This window comes from Tamandua tetradactyla, chromosome 20, assembly GCF_023851605.1.
Source record: "Tamandua tetradactyla isolate mTamTet1 chromosome 20, mTamTet1.pri, whole genome shotgun sequence".
NCBI classification, from domain to species: Eukaryota; Metazoa; Chordata; class Mammalia; order Pilosa; family Myrmecophagidae; genus Tamandua; species Tamandua tetradactyla.
Window position 1 is genome coordinate 20,644,447 of NC_135346.1, and position 27,236 is coordinate 20,671,682.

At 44.6% G+C, this 27,236-nt stretch overlaps 1 protein-coding gene and 1 pseudogene across 1 annotated transcript; both read right to left on the reverse strand.

Moving 5' to 3' along the window:
* Positions 1 to 2,412: 2,412 nt before the first annotated feature.
* LOC143663852 (monocyte differentiation antigen CD14-like) lies at positions 2,413 to 11,436 on the reverse strand. Its single transcript, XM_077137197.1, has 2 exons — positions 11,302 to 11,436; positions 2,413 to 3,619 (listed from the first exon to the last, which is right to left on the reverse strand). The coding sequence occupies exons 1-2, from the start codon at positions 11,302 to 11,304 to the stop codon at positions 2,555 to 2,557; spliced, it is 1,068 nt and encodes a 355-aa protein (XP_076993312.1). The 5' UTR covers positions 11,305 to 11,436; the 3' UTR covers positions 2,413 to 2,554.
* A 7,724-nt stretch (positions 11,437 to 19,160) lies between these two features.
* LOC143663853 (alpha-actinin-4 pseudogene) lies at positions 19,161 to 23,113 on the reverse strand (annotated as a pseudogene).
* Between the last annotated feature and the right edge of the window lie 4,123 nt (positions 23,114 to 27,236).

The following is a 27,236-nucleotide window of genomic DNA, read 5'->3' on the forward strand; positions in this document are numbered from 1 at the left end:
ATACTTCCCAAATTCAAAGCTTATTGCAAAACTACAGTATTCAACACAGTGTGATTGTTGCATAAGGACAGTCATATAGACTAATGAAATAGAATTAAGACCTCAGAAATAAAACTTGCCATTATGGCTAGTTGACTTCTTTTTTTCTTTTTTCTTTTTTGCATAGGCAGGCACTGGGAAGCTAATTGACTTTTGACAAGGGTTTCAAGTCCACTCAATGGGGAAGGACTAGTCTGTTCATCTAATGGGGCTGAAAAAACACTGGATAGCAAAATGCAAAGGAATGAAAGTAGACCTCTACTTCACACCGTACACAAAAAATTAACTCAAAATGGATCACAGATCTAAACATAAGAGCTAAAACTATAAATCTCTTAGGGGAAAACATAGGGTGATATCTTCAGTATCTTGCATTTGGCAGTGGGTTCTTAGACTTTATAACCAAAAGCACAAGCAACAAAACAAACAATAGATATATCGGATTTCATCAAAATTAAAAATTTTGTCCATCAAAGAACACTATCAAGAAAATGAAAATCCTGCCTACAAATGGGAGAAACTATTTGAAGTCACATATCAGATAAAGGTTTAACATTCAAATTATATAAAGAACTACAATTCAACACAAAAAAAAGAAGCCAAATAAAAAATGGGCAAAGGACTTGAATAGATATTTCCCCAAATGAACTATACAAATTGGCATAAAGGACATAAAGAGAAGCTTAAAATCATTATCCATTAGGGAAATACAAATCAAAACCACAATGAAATATCACTTCATACCCACTAGATGACTACAATTAAAGAAACGGAAAACCACAAGTATTGGTGAGGGTGTGGAGAAATAGGAACCCTTATGCGTTGTGGGTGAGAATGTATAATGGTGCTGCTGTTGTGGAAAGCAGTTCATTGTTTCCTCAAACAGTTAAGTATAGAATTACCATATGACCCAACGATACCACTTTTAGGTTTACACCTGTGTTAGTTAGATTCAGTTGTCAACTTGGCCAGGTGAGCATACCTAATCGTGTTGCTGCGGACATAAACCAATGGTAGGTGAACCTCATCTGTTGCCAGTTACATCTGCAGTCAGCTAGGAGGCGTGTCTGCTGCAATGAGTTACGTTTGACTTAATTTGCTGGTGCTTAAATGAGAGAACGCAATGTAGCACAGCCTAAGCAGCTCGGCATTCCTCATCTCAGCACTTGCAGCTCAGCCCAGGCCTTTGGAGATGCAGAAAGAAGTCACCCCGGGGAAAGTTGTTGGAACCCAGGGGCCTGGAGAGAAGACCAGCAGAGACCATCCTGTGCCTTCCACGTAAGAAAGAACCTCAGTGGAAAGTTAGCTGCCTTTCCTCTGAAGAACTAACAAAATAAATCCCCTTTTATTAAAAGCCAATCCGTCTCTGGTGTGTTGCATTCCGGCAGCTAGCAAACTAGAACAATACCTAAAATAATTTTCAGCAGGGACTTAAACAGATATTTGTACACCAATGTCCATAGCAGCAGTATTCACAATAGGTTAAAAAAATGCAATCGATCCAAATGTCCATTAGCAGATGAATGAATAAACAAAATGTAGTATATACATACAATGGAATATTATTCAGCCATAAAAGGAAAGAAGTTCTGAAACATGCCACAACATGAATGAGACGTCATGTTAGAGTGAAGTAAGGAAGACACAAAAACACAATATTGTATTATTTCACTTATAGCAAATAACCAGAATGTAGAAATTCATAGAGATTTCCAGGGGCCATGGTGAGGTGGGTATGGGGAGTTACTGCTTAATTTATGCAGAGTTTCACATTTAGGTAATGAAAATGTTATGAAATATAGTAATGATGATTGCACAACATTGTGAATGTAATTAATGCCAGTGAATTGTATACTTGAAAAATGGTTAAAATGACTATTTTTATTTTATATGTAATTTACAATACAAATTTTCTTTAAAAAATACAAAAAAAGCCCCGTTTACTCTACTTACTGACCCATTTTCTTCCTCCCTTTTAAAGTAAAACTCCTTGAAAGAGGTATCCATACTTGCTTTCTACAATTTTTATAATTTTTCTCCTCCCATTCTCTTCAAACTACTCTAAATAGGCTTTAGTCCTGATCACTTAACTAAAACTATTCTTCTCAAAGACAGGCATGACTTTCTCAATATGCAATTCAGTCGTCCCTTCTCAGTCCTCATTTTGATCTATTAGCAGCATTTGACCCACATCAATCCTTTCCTGTTCTGGGCTGAATGGTGTGCCCCCCGAACCCAGGTCAACCAGAACCTCAAAGGGTTCTGAGGGAATTAGAATGGAGGACGTCTAAGTATGATGGATTCACAGCACAATACAGTGCTCAGCCAAAGCAGATACTCAGAAGAGATGTGTTGAATGAATGATACCCACACGGTGATTAACATTTTATTAAATATGTGTCAGAAGGTTGGTTGGTCGAGATGTCTTTATCAACCCTCTGACTCCCACATTCACTCTTCTCCGCTGGAACCCTAGAAGCAGAGCCAGGGCTCCTGACATCCCTAGGGCCAGGAGTTAAGGCGCACAGACTCGGGCCACGCCAGAGTTCTGCGAGTCCTCGTGGGGTTTAGGGGCTCCTGGGTCCAGGAAGGGGTTCCCGAACAGTGTCAGGTTTCCCACCTGGGGCAGCTCATCCGGCCGTGGCGCCCTGGTCAGCTTGTTGCAGCTGAGATCCAGCACGCTGAGCTTGGCCGGCAGTCCCTTAGGCACCTGCTCCAGCCCAGCGGACGACAGGCTGAGAGAGCTCAGCGCGCTGGGCCAGACGCACCGGGGTGCGCCGGGATGTGCGGTGGCGCGCAGCACATTGCGGCTGAGATCTAGGTGGTGGGGTTGAACAGCCGCCGCCGCCAGAGCGGTGCACACACCGGCAGGCGTCTCCATCCCCGAGTTGCGCAGCGCGAGATCCCGGAGCACCGGGAACTTGTGGGGACAGAGGACCGCGGTCAGCCCACGCTCGCCCAGTCTAGGGTTGTCCGACAGGTCTAGGGTGGTGAGTGCCGGGAAGGCGTGGAGCTGTTCGCAGGAAATGGCCAGCGAGTGTGCTTGCGCAATGCTCAGTACCCTGAGGCCCGGCTTGAGCCACTGCTGCAGCTCAGAGAGCCAGGCACCCCCTGTCGCCCACGACACGTTGCGGAGGCGGAGGGTGGAGAGTGCAGGCCCCGTAGCTTTCAGAAGCGGCGGCGACGAGCCGGTTACCTCTAGGTCCTCGAGCGTCAATTCCTTGAGTCGGGAGTAGCCGAGCGCACGGAGGGCGCGGAAGAGGAGCCGGGCAGGAACTTGGGCAGCGCCGACAATGAGCCTCCGTAAGCGCAGAGCCTTTATCATGTCAACGTACTGCTGCGGGTCCGTGTCGGCGCGCTCTAGAAATTGCTCCAGGCTGCGGCCGCCGGCCCGAAGCTCCACCTCGACGGCAGCCATACACTGGTAGCTGCTGGCCCAATCTGGCTGCGGATCCGAGAAGTTGCAGGCGCAGCGGTAATCTTCATCGTCCAGCTCGCACGGCTCTGGCGCGTCCTCCGAGGCTCGTAGCGGCGGCAGCACCGTCAGCAGCAGCAGCAGCAGCAGGCAGGGCGCGCGCTCCTAGGGAGACAGCGGAGGTCGGGGTGTTACCAGAGGCGGTAAATTCTCTGCCCGATGGGCTCAATGACCAATTGCTGAGACACCCGGGGTTTCAAAGAGAGAAAGAATTTATTGCTAGGCCCAAAGCAGGAGAAAAATCCTTCTCCCTGAACTGCAGTAATTCTGATAGTTTTGTAGTGTTAAAAGATGGGCAGATTTTAGGAGAATGAGCGCAATAGCCCAGATGATGTAATTAGAGGTGATCTAGTTATTGAGCATGCGCAGATTGATTAATGCTTAGTCAAAGATGGAATGTAAGAAAACGGCAACCTTAATATGATGGTTGTGATTTTTAATATCATTATGAGGTATAGGCCACGTATAGCTTAGTCTAAGGTACCGTGCATGTCAGGTGGGCCCATTTTGGTTAGGGGAGGTTATCCAGATAACTTTTGAACTGTGGTGGGTTAGTACTGGGCTGACCCAAGGCCTTTCATTAATAAAGATTAAGAAATGTCTTTAGTGATCATAAGATTCCAAAGTTGAAAAACCGAATAAAATGGGTACAAATTGAGGCAGATTAGACATAGAAAAACGTCTTACAGACCCTGAGGTGCCTCCAGCCCCGGTGCAGGGGGTGGGAAACTTGCCCAATTAGTTCTGATACTTGACAGGCTAATTTACAGTCTTTGACTTGAGTCTTCATTCAGCCTATCACAATAGCCCACTTATAATCCTTCATCTGAATGTTCACTAACCAATCACCATGTACCAACAGCAAACCCCACTTCCCTTTGCTTGATCTAATAAAAACCCATGTGCCAAACAACCTGGGGCACAGTTCTCCTTTGAGCACACCCACGCTCACCCCTTGAGTGTGCGCTTTCTATCTTTTAATGAACTTTTCACATTTGCTTATACCTTGCTTGTCTCATCCTTAAATTCCTTCTCCTGGCAAGACTCAAGCCCGGAGTGGAGCTCCAGTGACACACAAAACTGCGGTAACACAAGTGAGGTCAGTCACAAGGCTTTTACAATCACAAGGGCACAAGATAAAGGCTATACAATCATTTTCAGAGATCAAGGCAGCTGGATTACAGTTCAGAGATTTCAAGTATTTCCCTCTATCTATTTTAATATACCAGAAAGTAAAAAGGAATATCTATATAATGATTCAGGAATCATAATCATTCCTTAAATCCTAATTTCTCATACAAGGGTGGTCGTAGCCCACTCCGAGGTGTGGGCTTTAGTAAAGGACAAAGCCCAAGAAAGTAAACAGTCTCCCCAGAAGCGGAAGAATGTAACCACGATTGTAAAAATGGTATTGATTATATCTTAAACACTAATCTTAGTAAAATATCAGGTCTTAGGCCCCTTTAATGATTTTATTAGTGACTCCATGTCCTCATACTATAAGGAATGTCTTGTTCTAAAATCACGTTACCTCCGCCTCCCTATTCCTGTGGAGTGCCAATCCTTTGGATTGGCCACTCCTGTTCATAAGTTCCAATACATCTATGTTTACTTCTGTGTATGAAGTGTTTTTTGGTCTCACAGCAGCACCAGCCTATGCTCTGCACAAACTTAGTCTGAGTCCAAATGATTGGCAAGCCAGCCAAGAGACTGAGATATGGCTGGCTGCAATAGGCATGGATCTGGGGAAGAGAGACTCGACAGGGGAAATGCAGGATTGCCCTGTGTGCTGGTTTGAAATGATGTATATTTCCTAGAAAAGCCATGTTTTAATCAAAATCCCATTTTGTAAAGGCAGAATAATCCCTATTCAATACTATATGTTTGAAACTGTAATCAGATCATCTCCCTGGAGATGTGATTTAATCAAGAGTGGTTGTTAAGCTGGATTAGGTGACGACATGTCTCCACCCATTTGGGTGGGTCTTGATAAGTTTCTGGAGTCCTATAAAAGAGGAAACATTTTGGAGAATGGAAATTCAGAGAGGACAGAGAATGCTGCAGCACCATGAAGCAGAGAGTCCATCAGCCAGCGCTTTGGAGATGAAGAAGGAAGATGCCTTCCGGGGAGCTTCATGGAACAGGAAGCCAGGAGAGAAAGCTAGCAAATAACGCTGTGCTCGCCATGTGCCTGCCATGTGCCCTTTCAGCTGAGGGAGAAACCATGACAGAGTTCACCATGTGCCTTCTAAGATGAGAGAGAAACCCTGAACTTCATCAGCCTTCTTGAACCAAGGTATTTTTCCCTGGATGCCTTAGATTGGACATTTCTATAGACTTGACTTAATTGGGACATTTTCTTGGCCTTGGAACTATAAACTAGCAACTTATTAAATTCCCCTTTTCAAAAGCCATTCTTTTTCTGGTATATTGTATTCCAGCAGCTAGGAAACTAGAACAGCCTGCATCAGCTATGTGGGACAGGTGGCTACCCTCCTGGATGGATGTGGACCACTGCGAGAATATGGGGATGCTCTGAAAACTCTGGTGGGATTGCTAACTGTTTTGCAACAAATAGCAGACAACTAAATTTTAGGAAAAGAAAAGAGAAGGCCAAGTAACAGTGGCCATAGCCTGGGTCCCTTTTAGGAACTTTACGTATGACCACAGAGGCAGAATAGGAAGCAAAAACAACAGCTGGCATCTAGAGGAGGAACTAAAATTAGAAAGAGAAAAACAATTTACTCAAGTGGACATGAAAGACGCCTTGCCTAAACACTTGTGTTAATTGTGGATGACCAATTAGAAACTTTGCCTGTAGATGTTCTTGAGCCCATGCTCAAATATGACCCTGAGTTTGAGTCTGGAGAATACTAAGTAATCTGGGGTGGGACCCAAAAGCTTGGGATCCCATAGATTCTTCATCTCATGATGAAGAGGAGGAAAGGAAGACGTGTGGGAAATGGAGCAAGAGGACATCGCCTCCCCTTCCTGGCAAGTACTTTTAGTGCTACAGCGAAAAATAAAAACAGCCCAGGAATGACCCTCAGAGTTTATAACCTCCTGAGCAGAAACTCCATATTACCATGAGAGATTATACTGCTGCTGAATTAGGTGACTTTGGACAGTGTTATAGGCACAAAGCCAACCTAAAAGGGGGAATAATGATAAGTTTTTGCTACCTGTGCCTCAGACCATAGAAACAGGGGAAAATGAGGTCCTTCGACCTCAGTGCTGGCTTATGAAGCCATTCTGGTAGGGAACCTTAAACCCATGGGGAATAAGAGCCACCCAAAATATTGTAATATGGTCCAATTTATTTTTTAAAATGCCTGCTAGCATTTTTATCACCAATCCAGGGCCTTCTATTCCCATGGGAACCTTATGTATAACTATGTGGACACGTGTTATGCCTAGACCTACTATTAATGTCTTTGTGGAGGACTGTCAGGATTTATGGGGGGGGGGGGGGAGTATCTGGTATTTAAAACCTTTCCACAGGAAAAGAAATGGAACAAAATAAGATATCAGTGGCTAAGAGAGTTCAAATTGAGTCAAGAGGTTATTCTGGAGGCCACTCTCATACAAGCTTCAGCCAGATTTACTAGTTGCCATAGTTTGCCAACCCCCAACCAACATCATTCCTGTTAACCCTAAAGAACACCCAGGGCTGTATCTGACAGCTTACAAAAGTTACATGCACTAAGTTTATTTTTTAGAAATCTACAACCTCCAGAATGTTCCTAAACCAGATAAGTCCTGAAACCCAGAGGGGCCAGCCTCTTCAAGAACATCATCTAGTTCCATTCCCCAACCCATATTGTTGGCAACCCTTTTCAACATGAAAAATGTTAGAATGGGTATCACGCAAATATCCCTAAGGATTGGGAGAAGGATCAAAGGTGAAGGAGGAGTTATAACAAAGACGTTAAGATTTAACAAATGTTTATGACTACTGAATCATTGTATTGGTATCTCTTTTTGTCTGTAGTGTCTTGGAGCAGCTAGAAGGAAAAGTCTGAAATTGTGGAACTGTAACCCATACTGTTCTAGTTTGCTAGCTGCTGGAATGCGATGTACCAAACATGGAATCGCTTTTGAAAAAGGAGACTTTAACAAGTTGCTAGTTTACAGTTCTAAGGCCATGGAAATGTCCAAATTAAAGCAAGTCTATAGAAATGTCCAGTCTAAGGCATCCAGGGAAAGATACCTTGGTTCAAGAAGGCCAATGAAGTTCAGGGTTTCTCTCTCAACTTGAAAGGCACATGATGAACATGGCAACGTCTTCTAGCTTCCTCTCCAGGTCTCTTGTTTCATGAAGTTCCCCCAAAGACATTCTCCTTCATCTCCAAAGGTTGCCGGCTGGTGGACACTGTAGTTCTCATGTCTCTGCTGCTCTCATCATTCAGTCGTCATTCTCTACTCTCTCAATCTCTAGCATTTCCCAAAATGCTTCCTCTTTTAGAGGATTTCAGGAAAGTAACCAAGACCCACCCAGAACGTGTGGAGTCACATCTCCCTCCACTCAAAATTTCATAACCACAATTGGGTGAGTCACATCTCTGTGGAGACAATCCAAGCAAATTTCCAACCTACATTACTGAATAGGGGTTAAGAGAAACAGTTGCTCCTACAAGGATTAAAGCATGGCTTTTCTAGGGTACATAAGTCCTTTCAAACCAGCACACATACCAAACACTGAAATTTGTTCTACAACTACTTATTAAAATGTACTTGGAAATTTACTGCTTTTTTGTATATATATGGTTATATTTCACAATAAAAAAATGTTAAAACAACAACAGCAAAAAGCTCCCCACAGTGTCCCTTTGTCTGGTACCTTCCTATCAACCAATGGACCTTGTTCTAGTTTGCTAGCTGCCAGAATGCAATACACCAGGAAACAATGGCTTTTAAAAAGGGGAATTTAATGAGTTGCTAGTTTATAGTTCTAAGGCTGTGAAATTGTCCCAATTAAATCAAGACTATGGAAATGTCCAATCTAAGGCATCCAGGGAAATGATACCTTGATTCAATAAAGCTGATGAAGTTCAGGGTTTCTTTCTCAAGTGGAAAGGCACGTGGTGAACACAGCATCTGCTAGCTTCCTCTCCAGGCCTCTTGTTCCGTGAAGCTCCCACAAGGGCCTTCTCCTTCATCTCCAAAGGTCACTGGCTGGTGGACTCTTTTTCTCTTGGAATCTCGTGACTTTCCGTCATCATTCTCCGCTCTCTCAGAATCTCAAGCTTTTTCCAAAAATATTTCTTCTTTTAAAGGATTCCAGTAAAGTGATCAAGATCCACCGGGAATGAATAGAGACACATCTCCACCTAATCAAGTTTAATACCCACACCTGTTTGAGTCACAGCTCCATGGACATAATCTAATTAAAGTTTCCAACATACAGTTCTGAATAGGGATTAGAGGAAACAGCTGTCTTTACAAAGTGGGATTAGGATTATAACATGGCTTTTCTAGGATACATAAATCCTTTCAAACCAGCACAGATTTCTTACATGTATATTATCAAATCAACAAGACTTACCCCTTATTGTTCCTTATAAACATATTTCTTTTCACTCATAACACCCTAGCGACCACCTTTCTACAGTGGGCTTCAAGTGTTACTCATGCCCCAAATTTACAACATTAGCCCAATGTTGGGTTTGCACGGACTTACCATCTTCGGGTGCTACCAGCCTTCCCTGGACCATAGATCCAGCTTAACATACTACATACAGTGCCCTGTTGACATACCAGAATTTGACACACTGACAGATCTGGAGTGAGACTTTCTCTTTTAAGACTGAAATCCAATTACCATCTTATAATGAGACTTGGGCTTATATTTGCCCCTGTGAGGAAACAAGTTAATAAGCCCTGGCCAATATTAGGGTATGCCCTTCATGATGGAATAGGATAGCTGATAGCGGAAGCAGTAGCCTTACTCCATATTGCCCCTGTCTGCATGGAACGTCTTAATGAGAACCAGGATATGGGGTAGTTACCCTCAGAAGTGTGTAATTTTACCTTTAAAGTACAAAATGATTGCCTTTTCTAATGGCAGAGTACCTCCAACAGACACATAGCATATGGCTCCCCCATGGGGTGACCACAGACCTGTGGGCAATATGGATGGCCCTATTTACCTTACAGTTGGACAGGACTGGGGCAGCTGTATGTCCCTACCACATTACGTGATTCTTTACCACATGCCTAGCAATTGAGAAGTGATTAAATCTGGATATTGGGTGAAGTGGACCCCATGCGGTTTTTTTTTTTTTCATGGGCAGGCACGGGGAATCGAACCCGGGTTGATGGCAGGTGAGAGCTCTGCCTGCTAAGCCACTGTGCCCCCCCCCATGCAGTTTTATCCTTTAGCCTTCTTGCCCCAGGAGGAGCCATGATGGATATCAAAAAGCATATAATAACTTTAGCTAACCCCACAGCTCACACGCTAAATTAATCTAAATTAGCAATATCATTATTAAATGATAAAATCACCCAACTACAGAAAGTAGTTGTTCTAGCTTGCTAGCTGCCGGAATGCGACACCCCAGAGACGGATTGGCTTTTAATAAAAGGGAATTTATTTTTGTTAGTTCTCTGGAGGAAAGGAGCTAACTTTCAACTGAGGTTCTTTCTTATGTGGGAAGGCACAGGGTGATATCTGCTGGCCTTCTCTCCAGGCCTCTGGGTTCCAACAACTTTCCCCGGGGTGTTTTCTTTCTGCATCTCCAAAGGCCTGGGCTGAGCTGTGAGTGCTGAGATGAGGTATGCTGAGCTGCTTGGGCTGTGCTACATTGAGTCTCTCATTTAAGCACCAACCAATTAAATCAAACATCATTCATTGCAGCAGGCACGCCTCCTAGCCAACTGCAGATGTAATGAGCAACAGATGAGGTTCACGTACCATTGGCTTATGTCCACAGCAACAGAACTAGGCACGTTTACCTGGCCAAGTTGACACTTGAACCTAACTACCACAGTAGTCTTACGAAATAGAATGGCTTTAGACATTTTAACTGTGGCACAAGGCAGAATCTGTGCCCTTATAAGAATACAATGTTTTGAATATATTCCTGATCACTAGCATAATATTTCACAAGCTTTAAATCATATGCAAGAGCAAATACATGGTATTGATCAGTTATCAACTGACCCTCTTTCTACTGGTTTGATTACCTTAGTCAGTCTTGGTGGCAGTCCTTTATAGAATTATCTGCCCTATATGTTGGATCATTACTATTCTGTATCTTTTATATTGTTGTTGTAATATATGGATGTAGTGCCTTTTCTATGGTCAACACAGCCTGTTATGATGGCGTATTGTGGCAGCCCAGGCCCAGCCTGTAACAAACCTGCTTTAGCCAAGGACAAAGTTCAAAGGAAGTAAACAATCTCTCGGGGAGGGAAAGAATGTAATCACGGGTATAAAAACACATTGATTGTATCTGAGTCTTAAACACTAATCTTAGTAAAACATCAAGTCTTAATTCCCTTTAATAATTATACTAGTGACTCGATGTCCTCGTTCTATATGGAATGTCTTTGTTCAAAAATCACGCATTACACCCCCTGCACTACTCTTCTTCGTGGCGTGCTAAACCTCCGGGTCTTAGGAGCCTCTCCTGTTTGTAAGTCCCAATAAATCTATGTCTATTTCTGTGCCTGGCATGTTTTTCAGTCTTGCAGCAGCAGTAGTCACTGCTCTGCATGAACTGGGTCTAGGCCTGACATGGGGGTTCCCTGGCACCCTCTGAATCTACCCCAGGTCTTATACTCACCATGGCCAGAAGTCCTCAGAGCCCTTGCACCACCAGAGCACTCAAAGGAAGAGCTGTGGCTTCTCTCCTATGTAATGACACTCACCAGCTTCCAGGCTCTGCGTGTGGGTTGTTCCCAACTCTTTGGCCTTAAGAGTTTGCATAACCCTTTTTCTCACTGTGATCCCTCCTACAATGAACCTTGGCCCCCTTCCCTCCTTTCTCGCTAGGTATGGGGAAGCCGTGATCCCAGTGACTCAGGCTAGTTCTCTGACATTCTGGTCCTGTCTCCAACGACCCCTATCTGAGAAGGGTTCCCTTTACCTTTTCCTAATCTTAGATTCCTCTTATCCCCCGATACCCAAATCCAATCTTCTGAATATCCTCATATATTTAACTGGCTGTTTCATGGAAGTGGTTGCAACTTTAAAAATGGATTTTAAGGAGTAGAAAGTATTAGGTTCAAGAGAAAAGCTGGCCTGAAGAACAACCCCGCCTCCTATTTTTTTTTTTCTTTTAAGTATCCGTATAGGTGTTCAACATATATGCTTCAGCCAAGTCACTGTATCCTTTACAGCCTTCACTCCCATCCTGAAATGGGGAAGCAGATGTAGCTAACACTATTTGCCCACTTGCCCCCACTCTCCTCCCCCCCTTCCCATCACAATTCCAGTATTCTGGGAAAGAAGTGGCAGGACGTTTGTTCAATAAGGATTAATTAGTAACTTACTTGTTTGGCCAAGAAAAAAAATAAGTGTCCTAAAGGGTGAGGGTAGGGGTTGTGCTTTTACAAGAGCCCTCACAGGTCCAGAACTGTAAACCACTAGAAAGATCTACATGAAAATATGTTGAGTCCCACTTCCCCTTTTTTTCTAGGAACAGTTGCACATCTGTCCCTATTCCAAACAAGGAGGCCTCACCAGACCATACTGCCTCTGGTGTGTCTGCTGGGCATGTTCTGATTCCAGGGGCTATGTGCCAAGCCAGGTCAGGGCACTGTGACATCCTGGGGAATCAAGATGTGATTACACCTTGGTATCAAGTCAGACAGCTTGACATGGAATTCTAGCTGTTCCGCTGAGGTTTGAGACTTGGGCAAGTTTCTGGGCCTCAGATTTCCAGCTCTCTTTGTAAAATGGGGATAATAATAGTGCCTGTCTGTGAATAAAGAATTTGGCACAGAGCCACATCTATTGATGTGCGGTTGGGGTCTGGGAGGTTGCCAGGACCCCAGATCCAGGGGTCTGTGGATTCCCTTGCTCCTCCCATCCCTGTGAGTAGGTGTCAGGGCCCAAGTCTCCTCTGAGCCTGAGACAGGTGGACTTCCTGTCACTTATCCTGATGGAAACTGAGCTTCCAGGACTTCCAAGTCCAGATCACGGCCTGTGCCTCAGTTTCCCAAGCTGAGCTGGTCTACCCTGTCCCCTCTCCCAAGAGGCTTTCCCAGAGTACAATATCTCTGTGTATCAATGTAGACTCTGTTCCTCCCAGCTCCACTTCCACCACCACGTTCAGCATGGCCTGTGGGTTGAGAAGGACAACTGCCCTGGTTCATGCCAGCCCCTGTCATCATCATCTCTCCACACTCCATGACTTCCAGGCCTCTCAGATTCTCCTCAGTAATTTAGCCCTGATCTCAGGGCTCTTGGTGGGGCCTCTGGATAGCTGCTTATCAAGGGGGGTGATAGTTTCCTCTCTTCTGAGACGGTAAGAACATTACATGAGGGTTTTTTTTTTTTTTGAAAATTTCAACCCTATAGACAGCATTGGAGAGAATAGTATAATGAACCTCCAGGTACCCAGGTTCAGGAATTATCACTTTATGGCCAGTCTCACTTCATCTGTTTTCCCTCCTGTTCTAGTTTGCTAGCTGCTGGAATGTGATATACGAGAACTGGAATGGCTTTTAAAAAGGGACATTTATTAAGTTGCAAGTTTACAGTTCTAAAGCTGCGAGAATGTCCCAATGAAAGCAAGTCTATAAAAACGTCCAAATTAAGGCACCGAAAAGAGGTTACCTTAACTCAAGAAAGGCCGATGCAGTTTAGGGTTTCTCTCTCAACTGGAAAGGCACATGGTGAACATGGCAATGTCTGCTTGCTTTCTCTCTAGGCTTCTGGTTTCATGAAGATCCCCCAGGGGCATTTTCCTGCTTCATCTCCAAAGGTCTCTGGTTGCATGGACTCTGCCTTGTGGCTCTGCTCTCTTGGAATCTCAAGCCTTTTCCAAAATGTTTCTTTTAAAGGATCCCGGTAAACCAATTAAGACCCACCTGCGATGGGTGGAGTCACATCTCTCTCTAATCCAAGGTCAATACACACAACTGGGTAAGTCACATCTCTGTGGAGATAATCTAATCAAGCTTCCAACCTATAGTGCTGAATAGGGATTAGCACTTTTTTTGTTCGCATGGGCAGGCACCGGGAAAAGAACCCCAGTCTCTGACATGAAAGATGAGAACTCTTCCTGCTGCGCCACCATGGCCCAAGGAAAAGATTGCTCCCATAAAATTGGATTAGGATTAAAGCATGGTTTTTCTAGGGTACACAAATTCTTTCAAACTAGCACACCTCTCCACACCCAATGGCTTATTTTGAAGCAAACTCCAGATCCTATTATTTCTTATATAACTATTTAGAATGTAATTGTAAAACAAAGTACTATTTTTAAGAAATAAAATTTTATTGAGAGATAATTCACAAATCATACAATTCATTGTTTAAAGTATATTTAGTATATTCACAGATGTATGAAACCATCACCACAGTCAATATTAGAACATTTTCATCACCTTATAAAGGAACCCTGTACCCTTTAGCTCTGAGCGTGTTATCCATTGTCCCACCTTAACCCCACACCCAGCCCTAAGCAACCACTAATCTACGTTTTGTCTCTACACATTTGCCTACTCTGTACTTTTCATATAAGTGGAATACTATACTATGTGGTCTTCGAGAACTGGATTCTTTCACTTAATGTTTTCAAGATTTACTCACGTTGAGGCATATATCAGTCTTTCATTCTCTTTGTATCGCTAAATAATATTGCACTGTATAGATATACCACATTTTGTTTATTCATTGGGTGATAGACATTTTGCCTGGCTTCCAACTTTTGGCTATTATGAATAATGGTGCTATGAACATTTATGTAAAAGTTTTGCGTGCTTATATGTTTTCATTTCTCTGGAGTAGATGCCTAAGAATGCTGATCTTGACACTTGACAAAATCAGTTGTCCATAGACACATGATAACTGTATATTTAGCTTTCTGAAGAACTGCCGAGTTTTTCCACAGCAGCTGCAACATTTTGCATTTCCACCAGCTTGGATCTGAGGGTTCCAATTTCTCCACAATCTGGCCAACACTTTTATTATCTGATTTTTTCTTTATCATAGCCATCCTAGTGTGGGAGAGGTAGTATCTCATTGTGGTTTCAATTTGTATTTTCCTAATGGCCAATGATGTTGCACATGTTTCCTGTGGTTGCTGGCCATTTTTATATATTCTTTGGAGAAATGTCTATTGAAATCCTTTGCTCATTTGTGATTTGCGCTATTCATGGTTTTGTTATTGAGTGTAAACATTATTTATATATTTATTCTGGATACTAGACCCTCATCAGATATATGATTTGCATGTATTTTCTTCCAATCCATAGGTTTTCTTTTACCTTTCTTGATGGTGGCCTTTTATGAAAAAGAGGTTTTAATTTGATGTAGTCAAATTTATTTTTTTCTTTCTCATGCTTAAGATTTCATTTTAGAATCCATTGTGAAATCCAAGGTCATGAAAACTTACCCCTATGTTTTCTTCTAAGAATTTTTTAGTTTTAACTCTTATATTTAGTTCTTAAATTCATTTTGGGTTAATATTTGTATATTTTGTGACACAGGGACTCATCTTCATTCTTTTGTGTCTGGATATCCAGATTCTCAGTGAGACTTGTTAAGAAGACTGTTCTTTCCCCATTGAATGGTTTTGTCACTATTGTGGAAATCAGTTGTATTAGATACATGGGTATACTTCTGGACTCCTAGTTCTATTCCATATATATTTATATATATGTCTATTCATATGCCAGTAAAACACTGTCTTCATTATATTTCTTCATAATATGTTTTGAAATCAGGAAGTGTGAGTCTCCATTTTAGTTCCTTATTTTCAAAATTGTTTTGAATATTCTGGGTACCTTACAATTCTACAGGAATTTTATAATTAGCTTGTCACTTTCTCTAAAGAAACAAGCTGAGATTGTGATAAAAATTGCACTGAATCTGTAGATCAGTTTGAGAGAATTGCCATCGTAAAAATATTAAGATCCATAAACATGGGTGTTTTTCCAATTTACATCAGCTTTAATTTATTTCAGTAGTGTTTTGTCATTTTCCAAAAAGGAAATCCTCTGACCACAACTTCCTATGCTTCCAGCCTAAAATTCGTCACACCAGACAGCTGAACTCATTGTGCCATGTGGAAATAGAGCCTCTGACTCTTCTCTCAGTCCATCTCCCCGTCTTTACTTCACTTCCTTCCCTATCCAGGGCATGTTCCTCAGGAAAGCATGTTTAATATTTGGGCCTCCTTTGGCCCAGCCCCACCCCCACCCCCACCCTTGAATGAATGAATCCTGCAGACCCGCTACTGGTTCCCATTTCTTTTGCCTACTCAGGGAGTTTGCTCGAGCAGGGCTCCCTTCTTTCACCTGAATATCATCAAATTTTCCCTCTACTGTATTATTCCAATTTTCATAAAACCACGCTATTATGTCTCTTATCTTAAAAGCCAACAAAGTGAAAAAAGGAAGGAAGGGAGGGAGACAGAGAGGGGGAGACAGAGAGGGAGAGAGAAGGAAAAAGAAAATAAATGTTGGCAAGAATGTGAAGAAATTGTAACATTGCAGGTGGAAACATAAATGGTATAGCCCCTGTGGAAAACAGTTTGGCGAGTTCTTTAAGAAGTTAAACACAGAATTAACAAAGGACCCACAAAAATTTTAAATCAGGGGCTTAAACAGATACTTGTAAACTAATGCTCACAGCAGCATTATTCACAATAGCTAAAAGGTAGAAACAATCCAAATGGCCACAGCAGATGAATGGATAAACAAAATACGGTATATACACAAATGAAATATTTTTAGCCATATAAAGGAATGAATTTCTGATACATGCTACAACATGGGTAAACCGTGAAATCATTATGCTAAGTGAAATAAATTAGACATAAAAGAACAACTATTGTATGATTCCACTATATGGAATATCCAGATTAGGCACAGTCATAGAGCAGAAAATTGATTTGAATTTACCAGGTGCTACAGGGAGAGGGAAATGGAGTGTTATTGCTTAATGGGTACAGAGTTTCTGTTTGGGCTGATGAAAAAGTTTTGGAAATACGAATAATGGTGATGGTTGTACAACACTGTGAATGTAAGTTATACCACTGCACTGTACATTTAAAAATGGCTAAAATGACAAATTGTATTACATATGTTTTACCCCAATAACAAAACTGAACAAACAAAAAACCTTATCTCGACCTCACTCACTGTCCCATTTTCTTCTAAAGCAAAACTCCTTGAAAGAGTACTCATACACGCTTTCCACAATTTCCGTCCTTCCATTCTTTTCAAACTACTCCAATTAGGCTTTTGCCTTCGTTGCTTCGTGGAAACTGCTTTTCTCAAGGACACTTAGGACTTTGGCAGTGTTCAATCGGGTGACCATTCTCAGTCATCATCTTGATTCATCAGCAACATTTGACCCATTTCACCAATCAACCCCATTGGAACTGATTTCTTTGCTTGATGTTTGTTCTAGTTTGCTAGCTGCTGGAATGCAACACATCAGAGATGAATTGGCTTTTAATAAAAGGGGATTTATTTCATTAGTTCTTCAGAGGAACAGCAACTAACTTTCATCTGAGGTTCTTTCTTATGTGGGAAGGCTCAGGGTGATCTCTGCTAGCCTTCTCTCCAGGCCTCTGGGTTCCAACAACTTTCCCCAGGGTGTTTTCTTTCCGCATCTCCAAAGGCCTGGGCTGAGCTGTGAGTACTAAGATGAGGTATGCTGAGCTGCTTGGGCTGTGCTACCTTGAGCTCTCTCATTTAAGTACCAGCCAATTAAATCAAACATCATTCATTACAGAAGGCACGCCTCCTAGCTGACTGCAGATGTAATGAGCAACAGATGAGGTTCACGTACCATTGGCTCATGTCCACAGCAGCAGAACTAGGTGCTTTCACCTACCCAAGCTGACAACTGAATCTAACTACCACGTGTCCACCCCTTGCCAACTTGGCAACTACACGCATCACCTTAAACAATATTAAGGTGAAAAAAATTGTCTTCTGGCTGTGGATCTATGAATCTCAAAAGAAGTTGTCTGGTGCCAATATGCAAAGGAGGGACAGTCACAGGATCCATAGGGAGAAACTGGAAGGAAAACCTGCAGGGCAAACACCATTGGATTTCAAAGTCTGAAAGTCATTTATCCTTCAGCTTTAGAAAGCGGCAGTCCCACCGTTTCTAAGGGCCTATGCAGTGGCTCGCCTCTTTCTAAATTAACCTTAGGGAACATTGAGGAAACCACCTTTTTCTCGGCTCCACTCTCACCAGGCATTGGGGCCACCCCTGGGCTCTCTGCCATTTCCGGGGCACACGCTCAACCCCTCCATGTGGTGGCAGCCAGGCTCCTCCCAGTCCCCAAGGAGCGTGCAATACCTTTTCCAAGGCCTGAGGCTGCACAACTCTTCCACTGCCACGAGATGGGAGACTCAACCTCTGCTCCCAGGGCAAACTCACCCTGTGGGTGGGTCCACTCTCCTGGCCGAAGTTTCTTGGCTTCAGACCTGAGCTTCCACAGTTCTTACTCTGCAAACTCCAATTTGTTCCTCTGAGTCCCCCTTGTCCAGATTGGCAGTGGTTCCATTTACACCAACAGTCTCTTCAAGCACTCCAGGACTTCTCTCATCATTCTCTTCACAGTTCCTCCAAAATCCTCCCCTTAGCCATTCAAAAAAACCATTCCAACATATCTGGTATTTTAAACCGCAGCAGCACCCCACTCTCCAGTACCAAAATCTGTTCTAGTTTGTTAGCTGCTGGAATGCAACACACCAGAGACAGATTGGCTTTTAATAAAAGGGGATTTATTTCATTAGTTCTTCATGTGAAAGGCAGCTAACTTTCATCTGAGGTTCTTTCTTATGTGGGAAGGCTCAGGGTGATCTCTGCTGGCCTTCTCTCCAGGCCTCTGGGTTCCAACAGTTTTCCCCGGGGTGTTTTCTTTCTGCATCTCCAAAGGCCTGCACTGATCTATGAGTGCTGAGATGAGGTATGCTGAACTGCTTGGGCTGTGCTGCGTTGGGCTTTCTCATTTAAGCACCAGCCAATTAAGTCAAACATCATTCATTGCAGCAGGCACGCCTCCTAGCTGACCGCAGATGTAATGACCAACAGATGAGATTCACGTATCATTGGCTCATGTCCACAGCAACAGAACTAGGTGCCTTCACCTGGCCAAGTTGACAACTGAATCTAACTATCACAATGTTTCAGTTTGCTATTGTAGCCAGAATCCAATATACCAGAAATGGATTGGCTTTTACAGAGGGGATTTATGAGATTGCAAATTTTCAGTTATAAGGCTGTGAAAACTTCCGAATTAAGGCATACAGAGAAAGATCCCTTGACTCTGAAGAAAGGCCCCCGGCATCTTGCACACCTCTGTCAGTTGGGAAGGCATGGGCTGGCGTGTACTGGTTCTTGCTCCCAGGTTGGTGCTTTCAGCTTCTGAGTACAGTGGCTTTCTTTCTAAGCACCTGTAGGTCCTTGCTTAACTTCTCCAGGGTAAACTCTGAATCTCATCTCTTTTTTTTTTTTCCTTAAAAATATTACATGTTTTATTATCCTGTTCCCAGAAGGGTGGTTTATCCAGAAACCGAGAAAACAAAACAAAACAAAAATCAATCAAAATAAACTCAAAAAAAAAAGAAAAAGAAAAAGAAAAGGGGAGTGAAACCATCAACTAACAGGCAGCCAGGCCAGCAGCCCACCCTCCACCTCAGGAGGGCCCCAGAGACCCTTGCCCGATGACAGACGACAGAGAAAACTCAGGAAGGGGGCTAGGGGGAGCAATCAGCTATGTCTTCATTACGGGAGCAAGAGAGATGGCAAAGATATGTTGCGAGGTGAATATATATTTATATAATAAATCCGTAAGTTAATAAAGTAAATAGTAATTCTCTGAAAGTTTTTAAAATCTTTTTTTTTAATAGTTTTTTTGTGTGTGTATGTGTGTGGTTTTTTTTGTTTTGTTTTGTTTTTTTCCCCGGTCCTTAGAAAATCAAAGAGAAGCAAGTCCAGACAAAGCAAGACAGTGCTGGCTGGGGGTAAGTGTGGGGGAGATTGGCTGCCAAGGACCACTTCCCCTGCAGCAGCAGAGGGTGGGTGTTCAGTGTGCCCCTCGTCTCCTGTCTACAGCAAAGGATTCAGGGCAAGAAGGGCCAAAGGGAGCTGGGGGCTGTTGCTGTTGAGTAACTGGGGGTGCCCTCCCTGCTGGAGCCGTCACAGGGCCCGAGCAGCAGGTCAAGGCACGTAGAGCTTTGGCCTGGATGGAGGAGGCCTTGAGGGGACCTTGAGGGCAAAGGAAAGGCCTGGGTGTGGAGGGGCATTCCCAGAGCACAGAGGGGACCCAGCATCCTCTCCTCTTTGTGAAAAACAAAACAAAAAAACACATCATGTTTATTTGCCAGACCCTTTTGGGGAAGCACTGACCCCAAAAGGTCTCCCTTGCCCCTACCTGGGGGCAGGCAAAGAACCTCCTCCCCAACCAGAGAGGGGAGAGAGCCTGCCCAGCCCCTCCCTGCCCACCCCCCCAGAACCAGAGAGCACTTTTGCATAGATACAGAATTGGAGGAGCCAAACTTCGAGAAGAGGGATGGAGGGTTCCCCAGCCCCTCCCGGAGGCTGTGGGGAGGGGTGGGTGTGGTTGGGTCTCGTGATGGGGACCTCACAGGTCGCTCTCGCCGTACAGGGCAGTGGAGAAGGATTTGTAGTCGAGGGCACTGGGCACGGTGTCAGGGCCCTGGTAGGGTGCCATATGGGCGATGCAGTACTCGGCCCGGTCAGGGGGCAACTCTCTCCGTAGCTCCTCTGCTGTGATGAAGTTCTTGTCCCCTGCCAGGACCTTGAAGGAGGCAATGACCTGGTCAGCCATGTCTGTGTCTGTGGTCTCCCTGGACATGAAGTCGATGAAGGCTTGAGAAGTCACGAGACCACTATGGTTGCGGTCAACCACACTCATGATGCGGTTGAACTCGGCATCACCCTGCCGGTCATTTTCCACGTCGTAGCCCAGGCTGATGAGGCAGGCTTTGAACTCCTCGGGCCCCAGCGCCCCACCATGGTCCTTGTCAAAGTGGTTAAAAGATGCCCGGAACTCTTGCATCTGTTCCTGGCTGATGCCCTTAGCATCGCGGGTGAGGATCTGGTTCTCGATCTCATTGATGGTGCGGGCAATGGTGGTGAGCAGCTGCTCCCAGCCCACACGAATGTGCTCCATGGTGTAGTTGGTGTGCTTGTTGTCGAAGATGAGGGCTTCCTGGATGAGCTGATGCTGCTGCTCCAGCAGGTCCAGGTTGGGCTTGTAGTCTACAATGCTCCGTTCGTATTGCTTGAGGTGACTCAGCTCGTCCTCCAGTGTCCCATTCATCTCAATGGAAATGCGCCCAATCTCCTCCATCTTGGTCTGGATCCAGGGCCCAACAATGTTGACCTGGCTGGCAAACTGGCGGTGGAGGTGCTCATTGGACTGCTGCTTGCTCTGCTCCTCCAGGAGGGCATGGTCTCGCTTTGGCACCAGCTGCTGCACCTTCTCCCACTTGGAGTTGATGATCTGGGGGGTGACAGTGGTGTAGGGGTTGCTGCCCGACAGCTTAATGTGGTTGCTCTCGGCGATCCTCTGGGCCTCTCTGTGGATGGCCAGGATAGCTTCCCGTTCTCTGTCAGCGTCCGGCAGGGTGGATTTGAACTGGTCGTGGGCTGAGATCAGGCCCTCAATCTCCTCAATGGTATGGACGATAAACATGTCCTGCAGGTCCTCCATGGCACTCTCCATCCAGTTGTTGAAGGGTGCTGCCCGCTTGGCATACTCCAGGTGCAGTTGGTCAATAGTCTCTAGTTGCTTCTCTGTTTTCTCCAGGGCTTCCCGACGACTATGGGTCAGAGAACCAAGCGTGTCCCACTGATCGCAGATCTTCTGGCAGCGGGCATTGACGTTGTGGGAGTCAAAGTAATCCAGCTCATTGAGCTCCTGGGCAATAGCCGCAATCTGCTCCACGTGGTCCTGGTGTGCAGCCAGGTCACTCTCGAAGGCCTCGTGTTTGCGAATAAGGGCTTTGATGTCCGACAGAGTGGCTGTCTCATAGTCCCGGTGCTTCAGCATGGCTTCCTTCCCATCAGTCCAGGCTTCATGGATGGAGGCCTTCTGCCGGAACTTTTCTGCCAGGTGGTCAAGCCGCTGTAACCTGCGGATCTCATTCAGCAACCACTCCTCATAGCCCTTTTCAGCCTGCTCCAGGTGCTGCCAGCAGTTGTTGATGTCCGAGACCATCTTTCCTTCGGAGGGCATGAAGGCAGGCTGGTTGCTGAGGTGTAGCTTGGTCTGCAGCGTGTTGAAGTTAATCTCTAGCTGGCACTTCTCCTGCACCTTGGGCGGCTTGTGGACACGTCGGTAGTCGCGGAAGCCCTCCAGCTTCTGCTGCATTTCCTGGATGGTCTTCTGGGGCACACGGCCCTCCAGCCAAGGGATGGTGCGCCGGATCCACTCCAGGAGATCACTGGCCAGCTTCTCATAATCCTCCATGAGGTGTTCATTCTCCTGATTGACGGCTAGCACCTTGCAGATCCGGTTGGCAGCAGTCTCAGCCTTCTGCGCTCCCGAAAAGGCATGGTAGAAACTGGACACATAGGTCATTATGGCCTTCTCGTCGGGCCGGGCCGTGTTCACGATGTCCTCTGCATCCAGCATCTTGGGGATATCTAGGTATTTCTCAGCCACTTCAAAGGCATTGTTCAGGTTGGTGACTGGGTCGTCCTTTCTCAGCTTGTCGTACTCAATCAGCTCTGGTCTGTGCCGGTGAATCAAGGCATTGAAGGCAAGACCGTCCTTCCAGCTGATGTGGAAGTTCTGCACATTGACATTCTTATATGGTGCTGTCTTTCTCTGGCACGAGAGAAGGAGCCCTTCCTTGGCACAGGTCTCTTCCACCGAGATGTCCTGAATGGCGAACCTGAGGATGATGGTCCAGATCATCCCAAGGGTCATCTTTGTGTTGCCATCCACAATCTCTTCTGCCCCAATGGAGACCAGCTTGACTCCTTTGCTGGCGATGAAATCCAGTGCTTTGTTCACATTGTTGATTTTGTGCACTCTCATCTTCCCCCGTTCTGGCTTAGGTAATCGCTCCCCTGAAATGACTTCCAGGAGAAGCATGAGCTTGAGCCCATCACGGAAGTCCTCATCGATGTTCTCAATCTGTGTGCCTGCTTTGCGCAGGTTGGAGTTGCACCAGGCTGTGAAGGTCTTACGCTGCTGCTTCTCCCAGGCCGGGTCCAACAGCAGGTCCCGGTCCCAGTCGTCCTCCTGGGCCATGTAGTCGCCCATGCTACCCCCGCCGCCGGCGCCATTGGCCCCGCTGCTGGGGCCGTACTGGTAGGACTGGTTCGCCGCGTGGTAGTCCACCATTCTGTCACCTCTCGCTCCCTCACCAGACCGTCCGCTCCTGCCTAACCTCCCGCCGCTCTGCCTGAGCTACTGCTGCTACCGCCGCTGCTGCTACCGCCGCCGCCGCCGCCGCTTCAGAGGCTTCAGCCCGCCCTCAACCCTGAATCTCATCTCTTAACTTGGCATCTCCAAATGTTTATGTCTGTCTGTCTTCTCCAAAATGTCCCTCTCTTAGAGGACTCCATAAGTAGATTAAGATCCACTTTGAATGGATGGGGTCACATTTCCATGGAAAGGACCCAATCAAAAGATCCCAACCAGCAATAGTTCTGCACCCACAAGATTGAGTTAGAAGAACATGGCTTTTCTGGGGGTACATAACACCTTCAAACTGGCACACTTGGCTTCCAGAACATTTCCCTGTTCTGATTTTCCTCTAACTTCACCAGCCATTCAGTCTTAGTCTCCTTTGTTGACTCTTTATTTTGTGACCTCTTAGTGACGTAATGTCCCAGGGATCAGACCTGGGATCTCTTTTTAATGTGTTTACATTCCTTTCGTTTTCTCCTCCATTCTTATGATTTAGAGCCTAAGCCATACAGTCATCCTTGGAACCCCTCTTTTTCTTGTGTTCTACATCTTATAAGTCAGAAAAATCCTGTTGGCTTTACTGTAAAAATATATACATAATTTTGCCACCTTAACCCACCTCCATTGCTACCACTCTGATCCAAACTCCATCATCTCTTTTTATTTTTTCTAACAGCTGTATTGAGATGAAACTCACATGACATAAAAATTCCCCTTTATAAAGTGTACAACTCAGTGCTTTTTAGTGTATTCATAGAGTTTCGCAACCATCGTGACTATTTAATTTTAGAACATTTTCCTCACACCAAAAATAAATCCCATACCCTTAATAGTCATGTCTCGTTCCCCTACCCACCCCACACTCAGCCTTCAGGCCCCATAATTCTACTGTTTGTCTCTATCCCTCATCATTTCTTGCCTGGATTATTAACATAGCCTCTACTTGGTCTCCTAACTTGTCCCCTACTGTCTATTCTCGACATAGCAGCTACACAGCCTCTACTTGGTCTCCTAACTTGCCCCCTATAATCTATTCTCGACATAGCAGCCAGAGCAATACTTTGAAAACATAAAAAGAATCTTCTCAAGGCTCTCTGTTTCATCTAGAGTAAATGCCAGAGGTTTGTTATGGAGCATAAGCCTTAAACATTTGTGGTCCCATCTTTCTAACCTCAGCTCCTTTATCTTACAGGCCCTTTGAACTGGATGATTACTCTGTCTTGGATGCTGTTTCCACCAGATGACAACAAGGCTCAGATGCCACCTCCTCGGTGAGGTCTATTCTATCTAAAGCATGAAATCCTCTAACCCCCACCCCCAGCACTCCTCTTCTCTTTTTCCCTGCTCTATTTTTTCCTTAGCACTTGCCATCGTCTAACACACTATATACTTGACTCTCCCCACTTGAACGTAAGCACTTTAAGAGTAGACTTTCTCTGCTTTGTTTACAGATGTATACCTAGCGCCTAGAACGGTGCTTACCATGTAGTGGGGGCACAATAAATGATTGTTGAATGAATGAATAAATGACCAAAGCATTCCAGAAGAGAAAAGAGAAAGTGCAAAAGGAAAGAAGGCCAGAGGGGCCAGAGTGTGTTGGTGGGAGCGGTGGAGAGAATGGAGATGAGATAAAAAGGCAGGCATAGGAAGCTGCTGACAACTGTGACCTGTGTGTCCCATCTCAAGTTTTGAGTTCCTATTTCCTGTCTTTTTTGAGGATGTTTTCTTTCTCCATCCTTAAATGTTGACTGATATTTCCGAAGTTCCCTTCATCAGCGTTCTCCTCTTTTGACTCCATTCCCTCTGTGTTAGTTAGATTCAGTTGTCAACTTGGCCAGGTGAAGGTACCTACTTTTGTTGCTGCCAACATAAGCCAATGGTATGTGAACCTCATCTGTTGCTAATTACATCTGCAGTCAGCTAGGAGGTGTGTCTGCTGCAATGAGTTACGTTTGACTTAATTGGCTGGTGCTTAAATGAGAGAACGCAATGTAGCACAGCCTAAGCAACTCGGCATTCCTCATCTCAGCACTCGCAGCTCAGCCCAGGCCTTTGGAGATGCAGAAAGAAGTCACCCCGGGGAAAGTTGTTGGAACCCAGGGGCCTGGAGAGAAGACCAGCAGAGACCATCCTGTGCCTTCCATGTAAGAAAGAACCTCAGTGGAAAGTTAGCTGCCTTTCTCTTGAAGAATTAACAAAATAAATCCCCGTTTATTAAAAGCCCATCCGTCTCTGGTGTGTTGCATTCTCGCAGCTAGCAAACTAGAACACCCTCCCAGGCTAGAAGAGCTTACTCAGGGCTATGGCTTTTACAACCACTTCTGTACTAACAGCTCCCAAATTTGTGTATTCAGCTCACTCCCATCTCCTCAGCTCTAGATCCTCATGGCCAACTGCCTAGTGAAATTCTTCCTCTGAGGGACCATGAGGTCCTTCAAACTCTAAGTGCATCCCCTCCAATAATCTTTTACTTTGCACTTTTATCCCCATGAGCTGCACTATCATCACCTGAGCCAGAAGCCTGGGGCCTCTTTATGTCTATGTCCCCTATATTCAGTGATCCGGGGACCTGTCAGTCTTCCCTTCTGAAGAACTCTTGGAATTATCTTATCCTCCATCCCATAGCTATTGTTCACTTGTTCAGGTCCTTACCTTGGCTCACTTTGACTTGTCCAATAATCTCCTCAGTGCTTCCTTGGCATCCAGTAAGCCATCCTCCACATGGCCACCAGTAGGCTTTCTCAAATACATACCCAATTCCATCAACTGTCTATTTAAAACCCATAGTTGAGTCCTCATTCCCTGCAGAATGGCCTTTAAGTTCCTTCATGACATGTCCCTGCTTGTATCTCTCCTCTGCTCAGAGTAGAGAAGACATTCCATCTCATTCAGAGCAATAACTAATGTCCTTATTATGCTGTGTATTTAGCATGCTTCTCAGACCCACTGTGGTAAAGACCAGTTTCTTTTCTAAAATTCCACTCTTTTGTAAAATACAAAGAAAAAGTTGCTGCAGTGTGAAATTGTTATAAAAGTTTCTAAGCACGTGTTCTTGACTTTTGTGCTTCTCTTAACATAGTGCAGTAATAAACATCTGCAAACTGACTCTTGTCCTGGCTCACACCTTGAATAGCACTGCTTTACAAGACACTACCTGATCTGGCTCCTACTACCTCTCTGACCTATCTCCTACCGTTTTCACCCCCTTGCTTACGTTTATGCAGCCATACTGGCCTCCTTCCTGTTCCTCTACATCCCAAAGATCTCAGCATCTTTGTACTTGTTCCCTCTGCCTGAAAATCTATCCCCAAGATCTCTGCAAGCTCTTTCTCAGTTGACTTAGGTATCTCTTCAGATCCCTTATCAAAGAGGCCTTCCTGACCATACTATATAATGTAGCCATCCTCCACTCTATCTGTCCCTTTTCCCTGCTTCCTTTACTTCAGAGCATCTATCACAATCTGACATGTGTCACATTATATTACATGCTTATTGTCTTCCTCTCTCCCACCCCACCTTCCAACTAGATTCTCAACTCTATAAGAGCAGGAACTTATTCTGCTTTGTTCAGTGCTACATTTCCAGGGCTTAGCGTAGTGCCTGGCACATAATATGCATTTGAATGAATGAATGTCTCCAACTTTCTTTCACCATGATTTCCAACTCTTAACAAACCAGTTACTTTCAGATTTCTGAGCCTTTGAATATGCTATGCACTTTGTCTGAGATGTCTTTCCTGGGGAACTCATATTTATCCTTCAACACCCAGATTAAATGTCTCCTCTTCTATAAAGCCTTCTGGGAACTCCCCTGCTCACTCAGAATTGATCCGTCCCTCTCATTGAATCACCACTATCTCTTATGTGTGTTTGTTTCCCTTACTGGTTTGAGAGTCCCCTGAGGACAAGGGTGTTTCTGGTTCGTCTTTATATTCCAAGCTTCTAAAACAAGGTATGACGTGGATCTGTCCCTGCAGTTCTTTCTTTAACAAAGAGGGGTAGTGTTCTATAACTGTTTTATGAATTAAAGAGTCAGAGCTATTCAAATGTAAGAAGCAGCCTGAAAGGGGTTAATTTTCTGATACTAGAAATGTTTCAATAGGCTGGATAAAGACCCTTAGGGCACAGAAACTTCAG